The sequence below is a fragment of the Sturnira hondurensis genome, unplaced genomic scaffold (genome assembly GCF_014824575.4).
Source record: "Sturnira hondurensis isolate 20B ecotype Veracruz unplaced genomic scaffold, ASM1482457v3 Scaffold0017436, whole genome shotgun sequence".
Lineage (NCBI taxonomy): Eukaryota > Metazoa > Chordata > Mammalia > Chiroptera > Phyllostomidae > Sturnira > Sturnira hondurensis.
In genome coordinates this window covers 7,158,452-7,183,460 of record NW_028090067.1, presented here as the reverse complement: position 1 = coordinate 7,183,460, position 25,009 = coordinate 7,158,452, and the positions used below count along the sequence as shown (strand labels likewise).

Here is a 25,009-nt window from a genome sequence, read left to right as displayed (position 1 = left end):
GACCACACTTGCTGTTCTTACTTACGCATCTATTTTGCTACTGTGTGACATCGGTTTTGGAATAAGTAATAAACTTTGGGTTGGCCTACAATAAAGTCAAGCTGGAAATGAACTCCTTTAAAGGCCTAAATTGTGCTGCTGAGTTTAGCAATTATTTTTCTTGATTCATTATCCTTTGTAATTTAAATGTTAATACACTTTGCCAAATGAAATGGCTGTTCAGAGACTAATCACAGAAATAATAGTACACAATACTTTATGCCCGAAACCAAGTTAAAAATATTTCTACTTTATATTTCTCATTCAATTTATCAAACTTTTATGGTGCACTTACCTTGTGCCTGGCTTTGTTAGTAACTGGGAATACAAATATGCGGCTTCTCTACCTTTTGGGATAGCAAGGAGACACACTTGTAGAGAAGTTATTATAGGACAGAATTAATGAGGCAAAGGGAGAAATATATCCTGGGAATGGAGCACCAAGCAGGGGATTTTCTAGCCGAGTGCGGGGTTCAGAATGACCTCACCAAAGTGGCGACTGAGCTGAGTTCAAGTGACATGTGAACCAGAGGGGCGGGGTGGGAATAGCACATGCAAAGACATGAGGCATAAACAGGATAAGATATTTGGGGAATACTGAAGCTAAAAGGAGATGCTTATAACACTTGGTAGACACCAGTCAAAATAGAGAAGCATTTTGAGAAGAGTAATGGAAGCCAGTCAGTTAGCCGTTCTATTTGAAAAGATTCTAAGCGCCCTGAAAACATTAGACACTATGTGACATCACATTCCCTAGCACAAGTAACCAACTGTAATCTTATAGGTCAAGGGGTCTCTTAGCCTACTTTTTGTAACATACCCCCCTATATTTTGTTTAAAACAGCAAGCATTTTTAAGTTTGCTTTCTGCAGTTTGTTCATCGAGGCGAAGATAAGCTGGGTAGTTCTTCAAGTGTGGGCTGGTCAAGCAGATCTTAGCTGGACTCATTCATGTGATGTTGGCCAGCAGGTGCATCAGCTGGGGCTGACAAATCAGTGATAGCCTCAGCGGAGCAGGGATGCCTAGGATTGCTCTCACACAGCCTTGTGCACCCCCCCCAGCCCCCCCACCCATTGGCTAACCAGGGATGGCTCACATTGCAGGCTCAGGTCTTGAGACAGTGATAGTGTATCAAAGCCTTCAAGGGGACTGGCTTGGAACTAACACAACATTGCTTTTGGCCAAACCATGTCCTGAGGCTAACCTAGCCTTTAGGGGTAGAGAAATAGGTTCTACCTCTTAATTACAGTAAACCCAAAGAACTGTGGCCAATTTTGTAATCTACCACAGCCCATCAATAGAATTTGAAATTAGTGAGTGTCTGTAGCCTCGTCTGTCTTGCAGGAACTTCTCACTACCCTACCTCTCCCTCCCTCCCTTGTAAACAGAAACATCAACCTCAGTACCTGATTTAGGATGACCAACTGTGTACCCAAGTTCAGCTTTGCAGGAGATACTCAGAATAGTCGTGTTTGTAGGTTTCTTGCATTATTCATAGATATTGCAAGTAAACGATAAGCATGAATTTGGCAGATAGAGAATGGAAGAGTGCTCTGTAGTTATTGAGGGAATCTCTTTCCGCTTCAAGCCAATGACCTGTCCACAGGAGGTAAATTTTCTGGTCTACTCTTTCTGATTAGGAGCTGTGACTTCTAGCAATTAGAATGGCAGTATCTTGGAAATACCAGGATTATCGGGGCTTTGGGATTTCCTAAATTCATTCCAAGACTCCTTTTGTGAAATGTCCTTTTTGGGCAAGGGATAACACATTAGAAAAATTACAGTATTAAAAAATCAAACATTAAAATATTGTAATATTAAAAAAAATTTTTTTGTACTAACTTCGGTAAACTCACAATACATTAAAAAATAGACCTGGCTGGCATAGCTCAGTGGATTGAGTGTAGGCTGCAAACCAAAGTGTTTCTGGTTCGATTCCTAGTCAGGGCACATACCTGGGTTGCAGGCCAAGTCTCCACTTGGGGGCACACGAGAGGTAACCACACATTGATGTTTCTCTCCTTCCCTTCCTCTCTCTCTAAATAAAAATAAAAATAAAATCTTTAAAAAAATAAATAAAAAATAGAACATGAATTATTGAGTCAGGAGGTGGTGTAGCCCTGTAGGCAAAAATAATTCTATTACATCAATTTCTTATTTACCAAAGACTGGAGGTAAAACTCTTTTAGTTTCATTTTAAGGCAGCTGGATTTATAATTCACATTTAAAAGGTGCTTTCAGGGTTAGAATAATCATATGCAGAAAAATGCAAGCAGCTTCTTTTGAATATGCCTGAAGGAGAAGATTTCAGTGAATTAAATCTCCAGGTTACATTTATCAGTGACTGCACCTGTGCGTGAAAATTAAAATGGAATAACTTGATCAAAACCCTTTCATTTTACTGTATGATGTTTCAGTTACTTGCACTGATGAATATACACTCTCTTCCCCAAAGTACAAAATCATGAGCAAGTCTTGCCAATTATTTATTTTGCGTCTTATAGCAAGTAAAGGAATTTGACCAGATGTTACAGGGTATTTAAAACTGCACTACAAGAAGGCCCATCCTTCAACATTTATCAAGGGTATTATTTCCATTCTGTCAGTCAGCTTTTATGGTGCCATTACTGTGCATAGTGTTAGGTATTATCATTGTCAAGTATTGGCGAAAGTCTTCCCAGTGGTGGAGTAAAGACTAAGGGGATAGAAAGGCATATTTTTTATTGTCTAGGATTCTGTTGTTAAAGACGGGCAGTCCTGAGGAGACAAAGTCAGCAATCCTAGATGAATATATGAATTAAATAAGTAATTTAAATACTGATCAAAAGAATGTTGGAGAGTTAGAGTCAAGGGTGCTGCAATTTTAGATAGAAAAAAAAACCACATGGGAAAGATGCGGTTTCATTAATTAGAGAAGATTTTCTGGGCGGAGCGGAATTTTAGAAGGTGCATATACATACATTCTATCTGTGTGTATAGACACCCAAGCATGTGCATGTCCGTGCTGACTGGGGGGCATTGGTGCGTTTCCAAGTGTTGGATGAAACTGGGGAGAATCACCAGCAAGCTGCCTGTGTTGTTGAATGAATTTGAATTAACAAGAGTGAATAAATAAACTTTGAGAAATACACAACTATGTTTGGGACAGTAAAAAGAACAAAGGCAGTAGGGAAATGAGCTATGGAAGGGGGACCAGCATAGTCTCATGAAACACTGGGCAGAACATGTATATCTGGAGACCTATGGGGTAGTTAAGAAACCATCATGAGGCCTTGAAACTATAAACGGATGGTCATTTATTATATCCAGAAGCAGTCATTCTTAGCTGAGACATGAAGAATGAGTAAGCATCAAACAAGTTAAAAAAAAAAAAGAAAAGAATTTTCCAAGGAACAGTGTCTCACTACAGGTGGAGTGAGCCCCATGTTATCCAGCTTCTGTCTGGAAGAAGTGTATAGGCATCAGAGCAGGGAGTTGCAAACGAAAGCTCGTTTTTCTCTGCTCCATGAGTGGCAAAGATGGAGTTTAGTTTTCAGGTCAGTCGAAGTTGCTGGGGTTTGTAGGACAGAGTACTGGAGAGGTGGGAAGTGCGTACAGTGAGACCTAAAGATGTGCAGAGAACATCCGTCTGCTCTTTGGCTGAGTGCTGATTACACATTCAAGAAGGTGGACAGCAGTTTGGACAATTCCAGTAGCTCACATAGATTGAAAATATTTTAAAATATTTTATCTTCCCACCAGACAGAGAGACTTAACTTGTAAGATTGAATATGCAGAAGAGTCTTTCTTATCCTATTAATGTGTTGTTTACATAATAGTTTGTATTAAGTACTATTCTATCATTCTTACACAAGTACTACATAGTGTTTTACTTTTTATAGTACTTACCTTTTTCATAATTTTCTTAAAATTTTTTGTTAAAATTTTTTTCTAGTGGATTTTAAATTTATTTTGCTTTTTCCTTAGACCCAACTAAGACGGGTTTATTAATTTAACCATTCATCAAAAAAAATTGTTGTTCAACTACTATCTCTTATGTACAATTCTCATTTTATGTATTACATACTATACAACTCAGTTGTCAACTTACGTATAATCTACAGAAAAAGTCTATGGAGATTTTTATTTTGATTCTAACTTTTTATTTTTATTTGAGGATAACTTACCACCTCTGGAACATTCAACCTCCTTGATGAAGATTTTCTCTATTTCTCTATTTAAACCTAGTCTTCCTTTGTTTCCCATACATGTGTTCTTATATTTTACAATCTTCCAGTTTTATTTACCCAGGGACCCTACATGTCTCATTAAGGTTGTTGTCAGCTGTTTTGATTATGATTTTAATATTTAGATTATGATTTTTAATATCTTAAGATTTTTATATTCTTCTATTTTCTGTTCTAGCAACTTTTGCTTACATATAGACTGTTTTTATGTTTATTTTATAATCAGTAGCCGTATTTCATCCTTCTAAATCATTGAGATTTATAACTGTAATTTTTTTACTTGAAAAAATCACAATGGTAATGTGATTTTTTAAATTATACATCTATCATTTAGGATACAAATTTTTTTATATTTTTGTCTTTTGCATTGGCTAGAATTTTCAAGATGTTAGATAATAGTGATGAACATTGTTTTCTAACTAATTTTTGTCTTATTATGTATTGTTGAGTTTTTATATTGAGCATCCTTTTCTTCCTATTTTACTATGTATTCTGTATATTTTTGTGAAGAGGGTGTTTTTTATTTTAGTTGAAAATATTTCTTTCATTCTCACCCAGGGCTTTTAGAGAGAGAAGAAGGTGGGAAAGAGGAGGGGGAGGGAGAGAGAGAGAGAGAGAGAGAGAGAAAGAAACATCGATGTAAGAGAGAAACAATGATTGGTTGTCTTTTCGCATGTGCCCTGACCGGGGATCAAACCTGCAGCCTGGGTATGTGCCGTGACTGGGAGTTGTACGCACAACCTTTGGGTCTATGGAATAATGCTCCAACCAACTGAGCCACAATGTCTACATCTTTTTTTTTTTAGTTTTATTAAATAACTTTTTGACATCTACTGAGACAGTTCACATTTTATTTGACCTACTGCATTCTTAGCTTCAATTTTGGTTCCTCATTATTATTACTTAAACATGCTGTTGGATTTTTCATGTTATTGTTTTATTTAGGATTTTCGAATATACAGTCATTTTACACTTTGTTGTTTGATAACAAAAATGCTTTTAACAGAAATTTATCATTGAGCTTTTCTTTAGCAGTTAATTATAGGTTATAACATAACATTCTCTTATATGTAATTCTTAAAAAATGCTTAATCAGTGCCAGTTTTATTGTTCCTTCTATGCTCAACAGTCACCACATAGGTATTTTTTAAAGTATTTTAAAATCTGTGGTTGGTAGATTTTTTTTTTCAATTTTAAGTTTTATTATTAATTTGTAGGGCTCTTATTTTGTTTTGCTTTGGCATTATAAAGAGAGGAAATAAAATTTATCCTCTTAAGAAATGAAGTCTTTAATAGTCTATATAAGGTAAATTTTGTAAGCATTCCATAAATTTTGAAAGAGAGGTTTTGATTTTTGCAGCATATATTTTTATAAATGTGGTTAAGTTTTATTGTTAATCTACAACTATAATAATTTCTCTCTGTTATATCTTTATATTTCACAATTTTGCTTTATATTTCAATGCTGTGTTATTTGACTAAGAGCACAATTTTTAGTTAGACTTGTAACTAAGAGAATCTGAGTCTTAGTTTCTTTATCCTTAAACACAAGAATCATATTTCTATAATATAGTATGTGGCTTTTTTGAAGAGTAAATAAGACAACAAACTTAAAGAATTTAAGCCCTGGCTGGTGTGGCTCAGCGCATTGAGTGCCAGCCTAGGAACCAGAGGGTTGCTGGTTCGATTTCCAGTCAGGCCATATGCTTGGGTTAGGAGCCAGGTCCCTAGTTGGGGACATGCAAGAGGCAAGCACACGTTGATGTTTCTCTCCCTTTCTTTCTCCCTCCCTTTCTCTAAAAATAAATAAATAATATCTTTGAAAAAAGAACTTAGCACATGTCTGATACATGTTAATCACTCATAAGCAGTAGCTGTGGAGCCTAATGTTCAGGATTGGTCTTTATAATTTTTAACTGTTACTAGCATACAATAATTAGTCCTCTATTTAAATCCTTTTTTAAAAACTGTGATTTCTACTTGATTTATTTTTATCCTCACCTGAGGGAGGACAGGCTTATTGATTTTAGAGACAGGAAGAGTTGGGGAGAGAGGGAGAGAAACACTGATGAGAGAGAGATACATTGATCGGTTGTCGTTTGCAGGCACCTCAACCAGGGACTGAACTCACAATCCAGGCACATGCCCTGGCCGGGGATTGAACCTGCAGCCTTTCATTTCATAATGAGCCCTCACTGGCCAGGGCTCTGCTTCATTTTAAATTAATACCCACAAAGTATTTTTGTTGTTTTGGTTCCTATTATAGTTTGTGAGTTTTAATGCTGCCTTACTTTTTTTTTTTTTGCCTCTCATTACATAGGGTGTTTATTTATTTTGTTTTTATAGTGAATAAGAATATAGAAAATTACTTTTTTAACTTAAATCATTATTGGCTTGAAGTTTATCTAATTTTCTCTTCAAACTGTGTTTTTCCAGTTATCAAGTTTATAAACAAAACTATAAATTTGTTTATGATGAGAAATTTAGTTTCCTTTAACTTGCCTTATTTGTAGTCCCTAGTTATTGTTAATTAGATCTGAGGCTACAGTTGTTTTTTTTAATCTTTTTTTAAAAGACTTTATTTATTTATCTTTAGAGGAGAAGGGAAGGAGAGAGGGAGAGAAATATCAATGTATGGTTGCCTCTCATGCGTCCGCTGCCGGGAACCAGGAACCAGAACCGGGAACTGGCCTGCAACCCAGGCATGTGCCCTGACTGGGAATTGAACCGCGATCGTGTGGTTCCCAGGCCCACGCTCAATCCACTGAGCTACACCAGCCAGGGCAAGTTTTTAAAATATAAATGTTATTTTAATCTTGTACACCTTTCCTTTTTGGCTTTCATGCTTAATATTATAAAAATCATAACAAACATTATTATACTTAGAACTTTGTATTAAATTCATTTAAATATTTCCCATTGCATGTTTTTGTATCTTGGTGGACAGAATTTATCCTCAAGTAGGATAAATTTGTTCTCTCAAGAATTATTTATGAGAGCTGTATTTTGTAAATCTTGCTTTCAAACATAATTAGTCACTTGGCTAGGTATAAAATTCTTGGGTTATAGCTGTGCATCATGAATAATCTGTTGATATTTTAAAGTATTTTATGCTTTTATTATTGCAAATAGTGCAAAAATACATCAGCATGATGTTTTCCATGTATGGTAGATGTGGTAGAGGTTGGGTTTTAAAATTTTCTTTTTTTCTGAGTACTTAGGATGTGAAACCCTTGCTACTGGTAAAGATCTCCAGTTTACATGCTACAGTTTTAGCTGAGTTGAGATCCCAGTGGTATGTTCTCAGTGCCCCAGTTTTAGGCTTCTTATCTATTCTTGATAGAATAGATAAGAGAGCCACTTGATACTTATGTTGATGTTTTTGCTGCTTTACTTGACCAGAGTCAGTTTCTGTTATTCCCATCCAAAATTTTGATGAAAATGTAGGCAATCTGAATGCTCATTCTAAAAGTTTGAAGTTTATTCTTTTTCCTTAGAATTAAAAGATTTTGCCAGAATATATCTAGATATGAACCTTTTCCATTACTTTTTCCAGGCATTTGTTGGAGACCCGCTCTTCCTTGATTCTAGAAAGTTTTCTTCTACTGATTATTATTTTTTTCTGTATCTACTGCTCAGGTTTATTTGTCTATGATTATCTGTTCTTGGATCTGTGTCTTTTGCTGCACCAAATTTTCTGACATGCTTTTATCTTTGTGTGTGAATTTGGGCCCGTTTTTTCAGTGTGGTGATCAGAGACATTCATTTGATTTTATATAACATCACTTTGGCTCTTGGAGACTCCCAAAAAGAATTTAAACTTCATACTGCATTATTCTCCGATTTCAACAAGTTTTATTTGTGTTGTTGCCTCATCCTTAGCCTCTTCTCTCCTTACCACTTCCGGCCTGTGTGTTTGTGTTGAAGATCCCCAAGTCCACATCCAGGTTTGATGATTCACTAGGAAGACTTGCAGGATTCAGCAAATAGTTGTACCCAAAGATGTGATTTATTACAATGTAAGGATAGAAAGCAAAGTTAGAGGAGAAAGTGGATGGAGTGGAGTCTGGAGTAAGCAGGTACGTGCTTCTGAGGGCCCCCTTCCAGTGAAGTCAGGCTGGAGGCATTTCATTCTATCAGCAGCGAGTTGTGACAGCACTTAGGAAGCATTGCTGGTCCAGGAAGCTCATCGAAGACTCATGTCCCAGATTTTTATTGGGGGCTCGTCATGTAGACACCCGCTGCATAGTGTGTAGGAAGTTCCAGGCTCCCAGGAAGGAAATCCGTGGTCAGCATACATCCTTGTTCTCACCAATGGCTTAGGCACAGTGAACCAGTCGCATCAGAGTGAGGGGAATTCTTCAGAAATCCAGGTCCCCAGGTGCCAGTCAAGGGCTGCACTTGTAAGCGGGTCTTTCAAAGGATAGTCAGGCGGGCTATGAGAGAGCTCTTTTCTGCAGTTTCATATTGGCTATTTTTAAAATCTTTTTTTAAAATACCAAACATTTCCTAACATTTCCTTTAGTTATGTAAAATTAATTTTAGAGCTAAGCATGTATCCTAGAAACTATTTCTCTTTCCTTATGCTGAAGCATCTTTTAATAGTCTCGTATTTGAGAGCTTTTTGCTGTTTGCTTGTTGTTAAATGGAGTCTATATAGACCTTGTATTTCCAAGACGTTATTCATGTTCTTAATGCTCTCTTACTTTTGCATCTCATAGGTTCCCACTCTCACATCTAAACTTTAAAAATAGGTTCATATGAGCACTCAATTTGTGATGCCAAGCAAGCATCCATTTACAGAGATATCTTAAGTGAAGTTTGACCTCTTACTCTGACTTTTGTGTTTTTCTGGCCAAGCTAGGGAATCAAATACAGTTGTATGTCCTTTGAAAAATGTTGTGCCTTAAGTAATATATCCCTTGGTGTGAAACGCTCTAGTTGCTCAGCCTACTTTTCAGTAGCTGACTACACTTTCTAGGATTCAGCACCATTCGCTGCTTTCTGCTTTCAGCCATGTGCATTCTTGGCTCTATCCTTCCAAAAGGTAGAATTGCTTCAGTCTGGATCAGGTGGAAGACAGATGCCACATAGTAATTCAAGAAGGCAACGCTTGAAATAAAGGATTTTAGAACTCCGAAAGGATCGTAATCATGAAGATGTAAAGTATAATATAATAGTATTTATTTTATTTTGATTATTGACACTATTACAGATGTCTCTATTTCCTCCCCACCTTTGCCCACCTCCACTCAGGCCCTGCCTCCCCTTCCCTCTGGTCGTCACCACACTGTTGTCTGTGTCACTGAAAATGTACAAGTATTCTGTGACTGAGGGAAGGTACCCAAGGAAGGACAAACTTGGAGCAGAGACCCTTTCCACAAGGTTGTGATTCAGACTTCATTGGGGAAGGTATTAGTTGCTGCCCACTAAAAGGTCCCTCTCTGCTTGGTGAGGTGGTCCTTCAGAATTGTCATAGACTGAGAGGAGGTGGCTGGACTTCACGGACCAGATTTTATGTGCAGGCTGCCCCAGGAAGAGGCTGTGACTTTTGGCAATGACAGGACGGAACTTCTGATGATGTCAGAGACAGATTCACTGGTACGGGGTCAGATCTGCTTGGAGTGGTTCTTTTTGGTCAGAGTTGTGTGTACAGATGGGGTTTTCAGGTGACGGAAATCCATAGCTGGGGACCAAAACAATTTTGTTTCTTCAAGATGAAATTAGTTTTCTATTAGGATGATTGAGGTAGAGGACTGGGGAAGGCATCCGCAGCAGCATCTGGTAAATCAGAAATTGGGGATGATTTGATTGTCCTGTGTACCTCTCAATTTAGTATCTCAGACAAATGACCTGTGCAGCATGGGTCTGATGCCTCGGCTAGACAGGATGTGGCTCAGCTGTTGGATGTTGGGTTTGGGAGAGTGTATTAAATACTGGCAAGTGACAAGAGCGTGGCACAGGCTAAAGGCTATTACCATGCTTTTCAACTTGTCTTGGTGCATCTGGAAGGTTCCTTTCTACTTGAAAAAGTCATCTAAAAAAAGTGAAAGGTTTTAAAAAATACTCAGCATTGCTATGCTGGTTATTAATTAATGGTAGTTTTTTGGAAGAGAAAATGTTATCAAGTTTGATTTCCTTTGCTAGTGTAAATTAGCAAAATATTTCAATCAGAAACATTTATTGGTGCTGCTAAGGATATAAAAGAAGCACATTAAACTCACATACTCTGCCACATATCACTGTAGGTGCTAGGGATGCAGGCATAAAGGCAAGATACAGACCTCCCCCTTTTACCAGATGCTACTGCACGGAAAGAATACTACAAATTTTATTTAAATTCTCTCTGGACATTATTTTTCATTGTGTTTAAAGAAGGAAGGGGGGAGGGAGGGAGAGAGAGAGAGAGAAAAACATCAGTGTGAAAGAGAAACATTGACTTGGTTGCCTTCTCCTACACACCCCAACTGGGGATCAAACTCACAGCCTTGGTATGTGCCCTGACCTGGAATCGAACCCACAATCTTTTGATCTACAGGACAATGCTTCAACCAGTGCAGCCACACTGGCCAGGGCAGAAAGAATACTATTTTAGATAGTGTTGTTTATTTATTTCAATCAGTTCAGAGCTGGACTTTGAAGTGAGAAGTTATCCTCCAAGATTTGCCCCTGAAGTTTTCATTTCGATCCTCTCCTCCTTTCCCTACGCACGCCATCATGTTCACTGTGACACATAAAATTTGCGAAGGTGCTTTTAGGATCAGAAATTAACCTAAATATGAACTTATCTTGGTTATAAGCCAAATACAAGCCAAGACCAAAGACCTGGAAAATTTGTCAGGACACCACAGCTTTTAAAACTTAGTAAACAATTGAACTTCTCTTCATTGGAAAACAAACTCACCAGGTATACTTAACACACACAGGCACACAGGTACACAAAACTGGCAATAAAAATACCTTCTGTGGAGACCTAATTTCTTATATTGCAGTGTTGTATGTATTCTAAAAGAAAGTTCACATCTTTTAAAAAATGAATTTGAGTATTTTTAAATATTCAAAAATCCTTTAATTTTTTTCCTACTAGTTTTTACCTCTTGAGCCATCACTACCAAAATGTGATCTAGATCCCAGTTTTGTTCGCATTTATGAACTTCATGTACCATGTACATACTTCACTCTGTGGCTTAGTGTGACCAGGCTTTGTGTGTGTGAACTGGGGGAAATGGAGATCACAGCTGTGCGTGAGGAGGCCTTAGATTTATTTTGTTAGTGTTTGTAAAACTCATGAAGTTTCTGTAGAGTGCTGTGATTGGTAAGGGGTTATTTAGACGTCTGGTTGTTGCAGTTCTATTATTTACAAAGAAAAGTTGACTTGTTCTTTTGCAATTATTTAAATTTTAATTTTATTAGTTCTTTATGCAAGTTGACATATTAGTTCTAAAGTTATGTAAGTTAAAGCAATGGTTGTTTTTAAAATCAAAAGTGCCATATGTGAATAACACATCAATATATAGCAATTAGTAGCACACACATCTCATCAGGGTTATTATGATTTTACTTCATTAGGTTAAAAATATTTAGTAATTGTTAATGAAAGTACTTGTGAAAGGCGAAAGATTCATATGATTTGAAGAGAAACCAGAGTATTGAAAGTACTTGTGACTAAGAAGCATTTAAATTTTTCTTATTCTATTTTTAATTAAAGTTGACATTTAATATTATTTTATATTACTTTCAGATATATAGCAAAGTGTTTCCCTTGATATTTCCAGTACCCACCCAGCTCCGTACATACTTATTACAATATTATTTGACTATATTTCCTATGCTGTACTTTACATCCCCATGACTATTCTGTAACCACCAACTTGTACTTCTTAATCCTTTCACCTTTTTCGCAGGATGAAGCCCAATCCACTGAGCTCCATCAGCCAGGGTGGATTTCTTTCTTTTTTATGGTCGAGTGATATTCCATTGTATATCTGTACCCCTACTTTTTTATCCACTTGTTTGTTGACTCACCCTTAGGTTGTTCCCATATGTTGGCTATTGTAAGTTAGGCTGTGGGGAACATAGGGGTGCATGTAGGGTGGGACAAAAGTAGGTGTACGGTTGTTTGTATGGAAAAATCCTACACTAATTAACAAGTGGTAATATAAGATTATAAACTGTCCTAGTTCTCACAACTGTAAACCTATTTCAGGTCATCTGCCCTTTTTTAAATTGGATTGTTTTTTCAGTGTTGAGTTGTGTGATATTAACCCCTTGTTGGATGTATGTTTGGCGAATATGTTCTCCCATTCATTAGGTTGTCTTTTTGTTTTTGCTTTTATTTGCTGTGCAAACTTTTTTGTTTAATGTAGTTTGATTTGTTTATTTTTTTGTTTCCTTTGTNAGATATACCCAGAAGTGCAATGGCTGGGTCATAAGGCAGTTCCATTTTTAATTTTCTGAAGAAGCTGCGTACCGTTTTCCACAGTGGCTGCACCCATCTACATTCCCACCACAGTGCACTAGGGTTCCCTTTTCTCCACACCATTCCCAACACTTGTTTGTTGATTTATTGATGAAGCGATTCTCAGAGGTATGAGGTGATACGTTATTGCGGTTTTAGTTTACGTTTCTCTGTGATTAGTGATGTTGGGCATCTTTTCAGAGATCTATTGGCCATTCATATGTTCTCTTTGGAGAATTGTCCCTTCAGGTCATCTGCCCTTTTTTAAATCGGATTGTTTTTTAAGTGTTGAGTTGTGTGATATTAACCCCTTGTTGGATGTATGTTTGGCGAATATGTTCTCCCATTCATTAGGTTGTCTTTTTGTTTTTGCTTTTATTTGCTGTGCAAACTTTTTTGTTTAATGTAGTTTGATTTGTTTATTTTTTTGTTTCCTTTGTGTAAGGAGATATAGCAAATAAAATATTACTAAGAAAAATGTCTGAAATTTCACTGTTTATGTTTTCTTTGAGGAGTTTTATGGTTTTTGAATATTAATATTTAAGTCTTTAATCCATTTTGAGTTTATTCTTGTCATGGTGTAAAAAATTTTTTAATTGGGTACATTTAAAAGATTCCATATCAGTTGTTCTTTTGACCACTTATAGTTTTCCTTTATTATGTTCTCCATGCATTTTTTAACTTACTGGTTTTTTTCTTTGGACTTTGTCCATTGTTGTTAAGAGAATGTTTTGATCCTGCAGTAGAATTTGCAAACACTAGCATATCTAACATCTGCTGTAATTTTAAAGTGGGATTTAATATTTTAGTTGTACTTTCTATGGCTTTATTATTTTTATGAACCCAAGCTGATTATATTAGTTCTTTATTTCTGTTCTCCTTTGAGATGATAAAGTTAAGAATTTATATTCTCCCGTAGACTTGTAGTAAGATATAGTTCCTCATTAAAGAAAAACCTGAGGATCCTTTCTTATTGTGTAATTTTCTCCATCAAATAATGTGAATCATGGAAGTTACCTCAAAGTGTCAAATCATTAGCCTAAACCATCCGTTTCACATCTCTTATATCTTATGTCCTTAACATACCCTTGGCTATATTAATATTAATAGACTGTGCAAAATCCCAATTTCTATTTCTATTTTATTTATTCTACTTTGATTTCATGTCAGTATGACCTACCTCGAATTAATCAGTTTTGTGCTAATCTAACAGACTTAATTTCCAATTTGTATTCATTTACTTTTCAATATAAAATGCTTCCGTTGTTACTTTTTGATGTTTTAATTATTATACATTTCAATCACATTCGTTGCTATTTCAAAATTTTATTTTCATGTAACTAAACAATTGCTTCTCCTGAAAATGGATGAAAATATAGTATAATAGAAATGACTATATGTAATATAAAGAGGAGTAATGCAAGCAATATGCTGCTATATATTGAATGGTAAAATGGTGCCATTTAAGAAGAATAATTTTTATTTTTTGATTGTGGAGTTATCAAAGGTCTTTTTTTTCACAGGTTTTTCTGATCAAGCATACCTTTTATTTTCTGTTTTTTGGACACACACACACACACAAGCATATACCTCTTTACATGCACACCAGCACTGAGGGCCTTTCTACTCTGTAATTGATGAAAGAGGATATAGAAAATGAGAATGGACCAGGGTTGTCTAGTAAAAAATATGTGCGTATAATGTGCCTAGAACAGTGCTAGTCATTTTAAAGGTTATACAGATAGGAAATACTGTCCCTAAATTGTGAAGATAACATATACTTCAGTGAAAGTAGCAAGTAGATCAAAACCATAGATTTGAGTTGCCCATCCGCACTAAGGGAGTTTAGAGAAGAGAAACACTGTCTGATTCACTGTGCCCAGACGCCTGGGGGCTTCTTGTTTGTAATCATTACAGAATTAACAGGAGAAAATCATGCCTGGGCAAATGGGGAACCGGCTCTAACCCATCCATTTTCCACGGTAGAGCCCCGATTTAATTTTTTCCCTCTCATCGTCTCACTGTGCCTTCCCGACCCCGATTTGCCATGCACAGTAAGCGCATGCGCACAGCCGCGATCACGTGATCCCTCCACCTAGTTCTCATCCCCCCCTTTTCCCTCAGAACTTTTTTCCTATGAAGTGTTGTTGCTTAGATGCAGGTGCTTCTCTGAATTCTCTCTTCCTCAAACCTCAGTTGGAAGTAATTGATCCTTCTGAATCTCCGTAATGCTCATAACTTTGGCCTAGTTTCACTGTCTAATTACTTAACTGTACAACTCTTCCTACCTTGAGTTCAGAGTTCATGACATGTTTATCGTTCCTTTCCCACACCCTCAAGTTTAGCAGTTGTTGATCAATAGATAACTAAAACTTTTTAATGAATTTGTTTGGAGTAGTGGCTATACACAACATAGTTTTAATTAAGTTAATTTAAGAGGGGATTAATTAATTTTATATTAACGAAAATCTTCCCCACCAGGGAACTTCAAGCCCAGATGGTTTACTGTTGAAGACCCTTTTTAAAGTCAGGAGTGAGAGCTGTTCCTAAGTTATTACAAGACATCAGCATTACTGTAGGGTTAAAAACATTTTACCTGCATATACACTGTACATCAGTACCACTCATGAACACGGTATCAAAAATCCTTAACAAGATAGTAGTAAACCAAGACATGTAATCATTAAAATATTATACACAATAACCAAATGGTATATGTGCCAGGAAGGCAAGGTTATTTTAACAACTGAAAATCAATTAAGTGTAATTCACCATATCAATAGAAGAAAGAAGTAAAAAACATCATGTAAATAGTTGTAGGAAAAGCTTCTATTCATGATACTAATTCTAGGCAAACAGAATAGAAGGAACTTCCTCAGCTACATGGGCCACTACAAAAATGCTTCAGCTTCCCTGGCTGGGTTGCTCACTGGGTTGGAGTGTCGTTCTGTGTACCACAAGGTTGTGGGTTTGATCCCCGGTCAGGCTACATACCTGTTTCGTGGGACCCATCCCCAGTCTGGTCGTATGGGAGGGAACTGACTGATGTTTCTCTGTCATATCGATGCCTCTCTGTCTGTCTGTCTCTCTCCCTGTCCCTTCCTCTCTCTCTAAAATCAATAAACATATCCCTGAGTGAGAATTAAAAAAGTAAAGGATATTTGCGACTTTTTATTTTCATGAAGCTTCTTTCCCATATATAATTGAAGATTATGTTTAATTTGATGAAATCTTTCTCAGGCATCTTTAATTGTAAAGCAGTGAAGTGGAAAATTATGGTTTTAAACAGCTAATTTACATACTATCTTTAGGGGGCAGTACTAAACCACTGGAAAATCTGTTATTTCTCCTAATGCTATTGGTAATGGCTAACATAAAATAAAATTAAAATAACAAAATGAGATTTGTGAGGCAATTATGTATACCTCTTAATATTTGTACAGTTTTCTAGGTTGTCAAATGAGAATGATAGTTTGAAATTCATTTAATAATTCATTCAACAATTATTAAATTCTATTATGCACAAGGCATTGTAAAATGGACAAGTGTGGGTAAGTCTATGTTGGCTTTCAGACGACTTAAAATTACCGAGGATAAGTAAGCCATGCTTGTGTGTGTGTTTGCTACGTATATATACACTCCTGTTTTAGGATAAAGATAATAATAATTAAAATAGCAATATTTATTGATTATTTTTTACATGTCCATCACTATCAAGCAATTCATTCTGTCCTCATACAGCCCCATTGAATAGTTATTGCTTTTATGGATACTTTGCAGGTAAGGAAGCAGAGTATTAATAAGATTATGTGACACAATCGGAGATTTATGAATAGGGAAGAGACATAGAGTTTTTCTTTGGGAAGGAGAAAGAGCCAGAGGAAGAGAAGAGCTGGTTAACCCTGTGAAATGTGGACAGTTCTTCACCAGGAACACAGTGGTCTGTGGTGGCATCCCCTCTCAACCTTGACGGTCCCCCCCAACAACTGATCAGGAGGTGGTGGACCAGATGCCTAGCTGATCATTCCATTCATTCTTGTAGACAGCTTTGATCACATCGATGCTCTTGCTATATTAAAGTTTTACACATCCCCCGATTTTTTTCACCCAGGTGATCTGCAGGATCAAAAATCCCAGTGCTAATCACCTTCTGTTACTGATTTGAGAAATGTGTACTTAAGTGAGTATGGGCTGCTGTGTACCAAACTACAGAAGTTTTCACTGGCTGTCACAGACAACAAAATGCTTTTGGAGTATTATTAGGTGGTAGAACTATATTAACAAATGTGCTTCTTCAATTTAAACTGCAATTGCATCCGCTGGGTTGTTCAGTATACTGCCTCTGACAGGTTATTGTGCTGGATGAGAGCCCGTGTAACACAATGGTTAAGGGGGGAAGCTCTTGAGTCAGGCAGTTTGGGTAGGAATCCTTCTTCTCCCACGTATTAGCTCTGTGAACTTGGGTTTTGCATGACCTCTTTCTCTGTGCTTTAGTTTAATATTTGCCTCAAGAAGTGATTGTACCAATTAAAATAGTGAATAATCATAGTGTTCAAAAGGTTGTAGCAATTATTGTCATTGTATCTTATAGACAGTAACTGACTGGGAGACTATTTCATTTCACAATTTCTCAGTTATTGAAAATTTATAAAGGGAAATTCAAGATGTGAATGCCAAGAATAGTTTTATAAAGTTTTATATTCTAGTTTTAAAAGCAATGACTTTTGGGGATGTACAATTCAATATATAAAATATGTTTGCTAACTTCAGTAGTCATGATCTGTCAGTATTGTGCTGAACATTACATTCTAAAGATTTTTAGACGAGCTGGCTTCCTTGTTTTTTCCCCTAGAAAAAAAGATTCACCTGGCTGAGCTTTCAGCAGGCTCTTTGAATTTAGAATTTTTCTCTAGTTCTGAAAAAATTTGGTGCATTATTTCTTTCATAATGTCCTACCACCTCTGTATGGAACTCTTAGTTTGATCCTCTACTTTTAACTTCTTTTCATCTTTGGTTCTATCTTCTGGGAAATTTCCTCACACTTATTTTCCAATGGGTCTATTGGATTTTATGCATTTGTTCTGTAGCACTCTGTTCTTATTTCAGGGATGCAAATCTCTTTCTGAGGCTACTATTTATAACTTCTCTTTCTGAGGCTACTATTTATAACTTTTTTCTATATATTTTTATCTGTGTTAAAGGCTTCCTTTAGCTACATGGTCATCTTTGGGTTCTTGCTCAAATTTAACTAAAAAAATTAGAAGCTGCTTATGTGGGTGGAGTTTGTTGAGATGTGGGAGTAGGTGTCCAGGTATAGAGCCCCGCAATTTTCCTAGGTACTTACAGATCTTTTTGTGATCAGGGTAGTTTTCGCCAAGAGGAATGTAGTCTACTTTCCTATCTGCAGGGATACAGCCCTAGCTGCCGTATTCTCTCAGGTAAATGTGAGTAGGTGCTGGGGTGGGGTGGAAATCTTCATGTCTCACACAGATATTCACTTAGTTCCTTTGTTTTTAGAGATACCCCTCTGCTCCCTGTGCATGGTTTCTTAGGATTCATAATCCCTCTCCTTCGGCCTCACCAGAAAGTAAACCTCCAGTTTCTTGTCAGGTTTAGTCTCTTAGCCGGGTGAGGAGGAGACAGTCTAGGACTGGGTGTCAAACTCGCTTTCACTAGGGGCCACACCACCCTTGTGTTTACCTTCAAAGGGCCGAATGTGATTTTAGCACTGCATAAACGTAACTGCTCCATAACAGTTAAGCGAGAGCTCGCACTGCTGCTGGCTAGAAACAAGGTGGAGGGCCGGATTCGGCCCGCGGGCCTTGTGTTTGCCATCTGTGTTCTAGGAGGTCTGACAGTCTCTGAAATGCAGGGTTCCTCCTGTTTTAGCCCCATCTGCACCTGTACTTTCAGGGGCAGTGAGTCTCTCCAACTGATAAGCCCCTTTGAGGATGCTGAGTTATGAACAGGACTGCCTCTTATTCTTTCCTCATGTAGGCACTTTGTTTTCCGTTTTCTCAAATTTGCTAAATCAGGTAACATCTACCCATCTGTTTTTTATTATCCAACACTTGTCTTGTTACTGCTCATCTGCTTTTAATATCTCTGCTTTGTCCTTGTCCCTATGGTTAAACCATGTTCAAAGGGAAGTCCTATGATTAACTTAAAAAGTATCATCCCTCCTTCTGTGTATAATATAAACTTTTATGAATCGTTTTTTCCAAAAAGGAGGCTACTTTTTGGCGATATTGTGAAAAAATCGGCTTTTTACTAATTTCAAAAAAGTATTTGCATACTGTTCTTTTGATTTGCATTTAGAAATCATAAGATTTTTCTCATTTGTTGCTGTTCAGCTATTTCTTGGGTCATTTTCATGTCCTAATCCTTGTTATAAATTTTGTATCTTATCAGTCTTTCTCACCCAGTTTTGTCACTTTCAACTCAAAAATTGAATTACACATGTTTTCTGGCTAATGACATGTATACATGGCTACAGCCACATGGCTGTGGCTAGAATTAAGCTAACTGGCTTGCTAAAATGCACCATAGAAACTTAAATTTAATTCATGTTCAGATACCTAAATAACATGGATATAATATATTGGTATAATATAAATTTAATTTCAGAGAACTTCATCTACAATAAATTTGTCACCAGGAGAAGTGGAAGAAGAGGATGACGATGAAAACACCTGCGGGCCCTCGGGACTCTGGGAAGCGCTGACCCCCTGTAACGGATGCAGGAACCTCGGCTTCCCCATTCTGACGCAGGTAACGGCTCGCTTCCCTTCAGGTGCGATGCAACATAAAGATGGCTGCCTGCATTTTGAAGCAAATCCTTTTCCCCCTGTGGGATTCCAATTAGTCTCTTCTTCACTTTGTAGTTTTTCTTCGGTTAAGGTCAGTAATATATTTATGTAACTTGCTCTCCATATATGCATATGCAAACACTTTACATAATTTTATGTGGTGGTTTTATTTTGGTCATGATGCCAGTTCCAGAAAACTTGAGTTGCTTATGCGATTTTAATTTTATGATTCAGAAATATTTCATTTTTAAATATGCTATTTTGAAATCAAATCACAATTTCAATGAAAACAATAGTAATGGCCCTGGCTGGTGTAGCTCAGTGGATTGAGCACAGGCTGCAAACCAAAGGATCGCCAGTTCGATTCCCAGTCAGGTCACATGCCTGGGTTGCAGGCCAGGTCCCCATTGGGGGCCACATGAGAGGCAACCACACATTGAGAGAAACATTGATGTTTCTCTCTCTTTCTCCCTCCCTTCCCCCCTCTCTAAAAATAAATAAATAACTAAATCTTTAAAAAAAAGAAAATAATAGTAATAAATGATTTACAGAGAAATATATTAGGACTCTTCAAAGCATACTGATTTTTTTTTCTTAGCACAATGGAACATTGTAGAATAATGTGTGGCATTATTCAATACAACCCCCAAATGAGAGGTGAACACTGAAGCCTTGACTGTAATTTTGAAACCAATTTGCTATTAAGTAATTTTAATTCTTTTGTCTGACTTTCAAATTCTTATTGTATGCTGTGGACCACAAGCCCTTAGGGGAGTTTCAGAAATAAGTAAAATAAGCCAAATGGAGTTAGGATATTAGAAACTACAATGAAAATATTTCTACACAAAAATGAAAAAGCACCTAATAATAATTTTTAAAAAATAGTGTAAAGGCAAAGGTATGTATGTGTACTTCCATAAAGTAAGGGTGGAAAAATAGTCCAGGATAGGAAATAATTCACAGTGATTGTCAAGAATAGTGTTATATCTCAAAAATATTATTTCTGTTTTGTAACAAATATGAAACAATTGTGTCTAAGTAAACACCATATTTTTTATGTCTACATCATGGATTATTTGATGATGTGAACTGTAATTCCAATATAATTTATTGTGGAGAGTTAAATAGAATAATCAAATCAGCATGTTGTACTTAAAGAATCTCCTCACCTTAATATGAATTGTTTACAGGACTTCAGGACAGTTTATCCTGACCATTACACATTGTTATCAATATGTACTTGACTCTGAGTTCAGTAAAGGTGGAAACTTTGTATTGCTCCCCATCTGTGGTGTAATGCCAGCGTAGTTCCCGGTATGTTGTCAGAATTGAGTAATAGTTGGATAAAGCAGTGAACAAATGTATGTATTCTGGGGTTTCATTTCTTCACTTATGGTTTTTACATACAGCATTTTACTTCATATCTTTAAGTGTAAAGAAATTAAGAAACATAGGTTTTATTTTACTAACAGACCCTCATCTGCTTAAAAGTTTAGTGATAATTGAATACCTTTACTTATATATTTTTCTTTCATAAAATTAACTTGTTTGTATTTTATGTATATATATTTTTAATGTTTATTTATTTTTAGAGGGGAAGGGAGGGAGAATGAGAGGGAGAGAAACATCAATGTGTGGTTGCCTCTCACATGGCACCCACTGGGGACCTGGCCTGCAACCCAGGCATGTGTGCTGACTGGGAATCGAACCACGATCCTTTGGTTTACAGGCCCGTGCTCAATCCACTGAGCTATACCAGCCAGGCCTGTATTTTATTTTTTTAAAAAATAGAACTCTTGGAAAGTATTAGGGCTGTAACCTATCAATAATATATAAGTATATTTGGTTCTTCACCACTTAACTAACAATTAATTTTAATTTAATTTTTTTTTATTTTTTAAAAAAACTTTATTTATTTATCTTTCGAGGGGAAGGGAAGGAGAGAAATATCAATGTATGGTTGCCTTTCATGAGTCCCCTGCTGGGAACTGGCCTGCAACCCAGGCATGTGCCCTGACTGGGAATCAAACCGCAATCGTAGTTCGCAGGCCCGTGCTCAATCCACTGAGCTACACCAGCCAGGGCTTAATTTTAATTAATTTTATTTTATTAGACTTGGTAGTAAAATTGGTAGTAAACTACTTTTGGTTTAAAAATCTTTGGCCATTTTTCTGTAAAGACTGGTATTGCTTCAATCAACGCTGTGTGTTCATATTGAAGTAGTTATATTTGCTATAAAATGCTTCCCAGCCTGCAACATTTTTTTCTCTTAATTTGTACATATGTATGTGTATGTTGTGTCATTTTTTAAATTATCAGATTTATTAAACTCCTCAGTTTCTTTTGTTTAATTCATCTCATCTTGAAGTCCTTTTAGCAAATTCCACGCATGGCTCTACATTCGTTTTTCTTGTTGATACCTAGTTTTTCTGTGACTTTCCTTTGGACACATTCCCCATTGCACTTCATCCACTTTGGTTTGTGTTTTCTTCTGAGTCTCTTGTCTCCACTTTCCTACTTTTAAAACCATATGGCTCAGTTATGATATTTTTTATATATAATATGTGATGGAAGGCATCATTATTATATTAAAACTATAAGCTAACATGGCTGCTTTTAAAAATTTATATTTATAATTACTATGTCAGATTTAAAAAGAACCCTTGTTGGGATTTTAATTGTTAATGCGTTAGATCTATAAATTTACTTGAAGTGCAGTATCCTTTTTTATTTTTTTACTGTATTTAATCTAACAAACAAGTTTCAGATGCTTGAGTGATATTCTCATCTAGTCTTATTTTACTCATGATCAATTTGTTGGTGGATTTTCTTTTAACATTTATATGTTTATATATATATGTATATATAATTACAATAAAATTGTTTAATGTGTGATGGCACAAAATTGTAAAAATACTTTTGCATTTTACAAAAGAATTAATTAATAGTTAATTCCTTTGATATAGTTTTTTTTATTTGTTATGACCTGGGAGGTATGATATCAAATGTGATTTATCCTATAACTATCAACAGCTTTGAACTCATGATTTTCTAGATATCTGATTTTGTTATTTATGAAACATTTTGTTTTGAAGCCAATTTTTTCAGATCTAAAATATTTTGTGAGGCCATTGATAATCATTAATGCCATAAGCACTGTGCGTAGTGGGCCTCATAAAATGCCACTGCCTTACAATGTGGTACAGGAGACTTTGGGATGAGTGGAGTTAGTGCAGTGCTGTGCAAACTTCTGTGTGCTCAGGTTTGCTGCATTGGAATAAATTATATTTATTTCGCATCTATAACTCTTAATTGAATTGGATCCAGCAAACACGTGTCGAATGTCTTTTGTATGCAAAGCCCAGCACTAAGCTTCAGAAGCATGAGGGTTGCGAAAATCTCAACATCACGGGGAGCCCAGTTACCCAGGCACTCTGGTTCTGGCTTGGAAAACTATGTGGTGTATCACTTCTAGACTCTTCTATTTTTTTTCAAACAAGCTGGTTTAATTCCAGATGGTGCAAAATTCTGGGTGGAACGGAGACTGGAGAACACACTTTGACAGGACTCTGGGCTGGGTGCACTCTGACCTCACAGCCAAGGTTCAAATGGCAGAGTGAGAAGACTAAGAAGATGAGCCACTGCACGGCTGTTGTTACGATTACTTTTTACAAGAGTTTGTTCTTAAACGTACAACAGGCTCCCAGACGACACTTCATTCTAGCTCTAGGTGGCAAGAGATGCTATGACAGGGAATCCAGATGTTAAAACAGAAATGGAATGAGGGGTCCCCAGTGCCCCAGTCCCGAGACCAGCTCACTTTTTGCCAGCCTCCTTAACTCCACCTGTGGCCAGGGGGCCCTTCCCCACGGCCTTCGCTTTTAGCTCAAGTTTCTTCTGCTTCTCTTTTTGCTTCTGCTCGAATGCCTCATCTGCCTTGTCCATCTCCTTGGCCTGCTTTTTGGGCTGTTTCAGGGGCTGCATCTTGCCACTGTTGTAGCCAGACATGGTGCCTCTAGACTCTTAAATAGATTTTTTACTTGCAATTATCTTATACTTCTAAGACTCAATTTCCAGTTTTTGCCTAGATACTGAGTTGATCTTATATTCAGGTTTTATCTCACTTTTCATGTTTTTCTAGTTTTTATATGACATTTTATACTTCCACTGTGACTGGGTTATTGCAGTTTTTACAGAAGCAATTCCTTTTAAATCCATGAAAACTTAGATTTCTAAGTAACATCAAGAGATTAAAATTAATAGAATATGTTGAGAACTTTAGTTTAATTTCAGAACAGTTTAGCAAGATTAAGTTGGGAAAAGAATTAGAGGAGAATTCACAAATGAAGAGACCAGGAGAATGAAGGCCTTTCCAGAAAGTATAATTAAACTCAAATTTGCTTTTCAACACCCGTGACAATGGTAATCACTAACATTTCCACAGTGCCTATTTTGTGCCAGATATTTCGCACATATCATGTCTAATTCTCAAAGTAACCATTTTAAAAAGGAAACAGGTGATCTATGAGGACATAATGTTAAAATACTAAAAAAAAAAACAGGTGATCTATTTGTCATGTTGCTTTCCTGGCTTCATGTACATCATTCTGCTTCCTGTTGGTTGCTTCTATCCCTGGGTATGTATTTGGGGATTTTTAGAGTTTATTATTTGGCTAATAGATACAGATCATAAGTGACTGAGGACCTCTGAGAGGGAGCAGTCTTTAGCATTTTATTATCATCTGCTATTTAATTACAAATATCAAGTTAAGACAGTTCAGAGCCCAAAGTTCTTGCCAGTCGTCTCTGCCCCTGCAGCCACCGTACTCCCGCTGCCCCAGGGGAGAGGCCAGCAGCTCCCACGGATGTGCTGGGAGTACCCTCTGAGGACAAGAAGAGTTGAAAGCACCCAAGTTGGCCATGCTTGGCTGTGCTCCTTCCAGACCCCCCAAGGCTGCTCCTGTTAGTGCTGTGGTTCTTTTCTGAGTCTGCCAACTGCCTCGTGTAACACCTGCTCCTGCTCCCAGTCCTGCCCTCTCCTCAGGCACTATAGGCTTTGGGACTGAAGAATGGGAAGTCTTGAATGCCGTATTACGTGGGAGGGAGACGTTGAATTCATTCCTCCCCAGCATAACCACCCTAGGTGGTCCCAGACACTTAACGGTTCAAGGTTCCTGGGGCTGACTTGATTTTGATCTTTTCCATGGAAATGAAAGGCATTTGCCTAGGAAGAAGACAAAGAAGTGAAATACAGTGAGACCAGGAGGGTCTGCTCCCTTCCATTCCTACAGCTAAACAAGGGCTTATAATAAGAGTCTTGCAGCCACAAGCCCACCCTCCTGTTTGATGCAGGAATCCCCTCTCCAACTTGGCTCGAACCCTGCTAGTACCAGAGAGAGCGCGCTATTATAATCCACCAGGGAATATCCTCACACACTTTAAAAATACACTTGTGTTAGTATTTCTGCTGGTAAAAT

At 37.0% G+C, this 25,009-nt stretch overlaps 2 protein-coding genes across 6 annotated transcripts in view; one reads left to right on the top strand and one right to left on the bottom strand.

The window, feature by feature from the left end:
* The window catches only part of ANKS1B (ankyrin repeat and sterile alpha motif domain containing 1B), an 806,451-nt gene that overhangs the window by 164,217 nt on the left and 617,225 nt on the right, over window positions 1–25,009 (top strand). For all 5 annotated transcript variants that reach the window (XM_037068001.1, XM_037068000.1, XM_037067999.1 and 2 more), the window contains exon 9: window positions 19,351–19,494. In XM_037068001.1, the coding sequence (XP_036923896.1) occupies window positions 19,351–19,494 (144 nt within the window). The remainder of the gene's footprint in view (window positions 1–19,350; window positions 19,495–25,009) is intronic.
* LOC119002233 (translation machinery-associated protein 7-like) lies at window positions 23,198–23,540 on the bottom strand. The gene has a single exon (XM_037068002.1). It carries the CDS (start codon window positions 23,538–23,540, stop codon window positions 23,349–23,351), a length of 192 nt encoding a protein of 63 aa, XP_036923897.1. The 3' UTR covers window positions 23,198–23,348.

Excerpts from the sequence above, each read along its gene's own strand:
- LOC119002233 (XM_037068002.1), bottom strand. The coding sequence starts at position 23,540 with ATGTCTGGCTACAACAGTGGCAAGATGCAGCCCCTGAAACAGCCCAAA.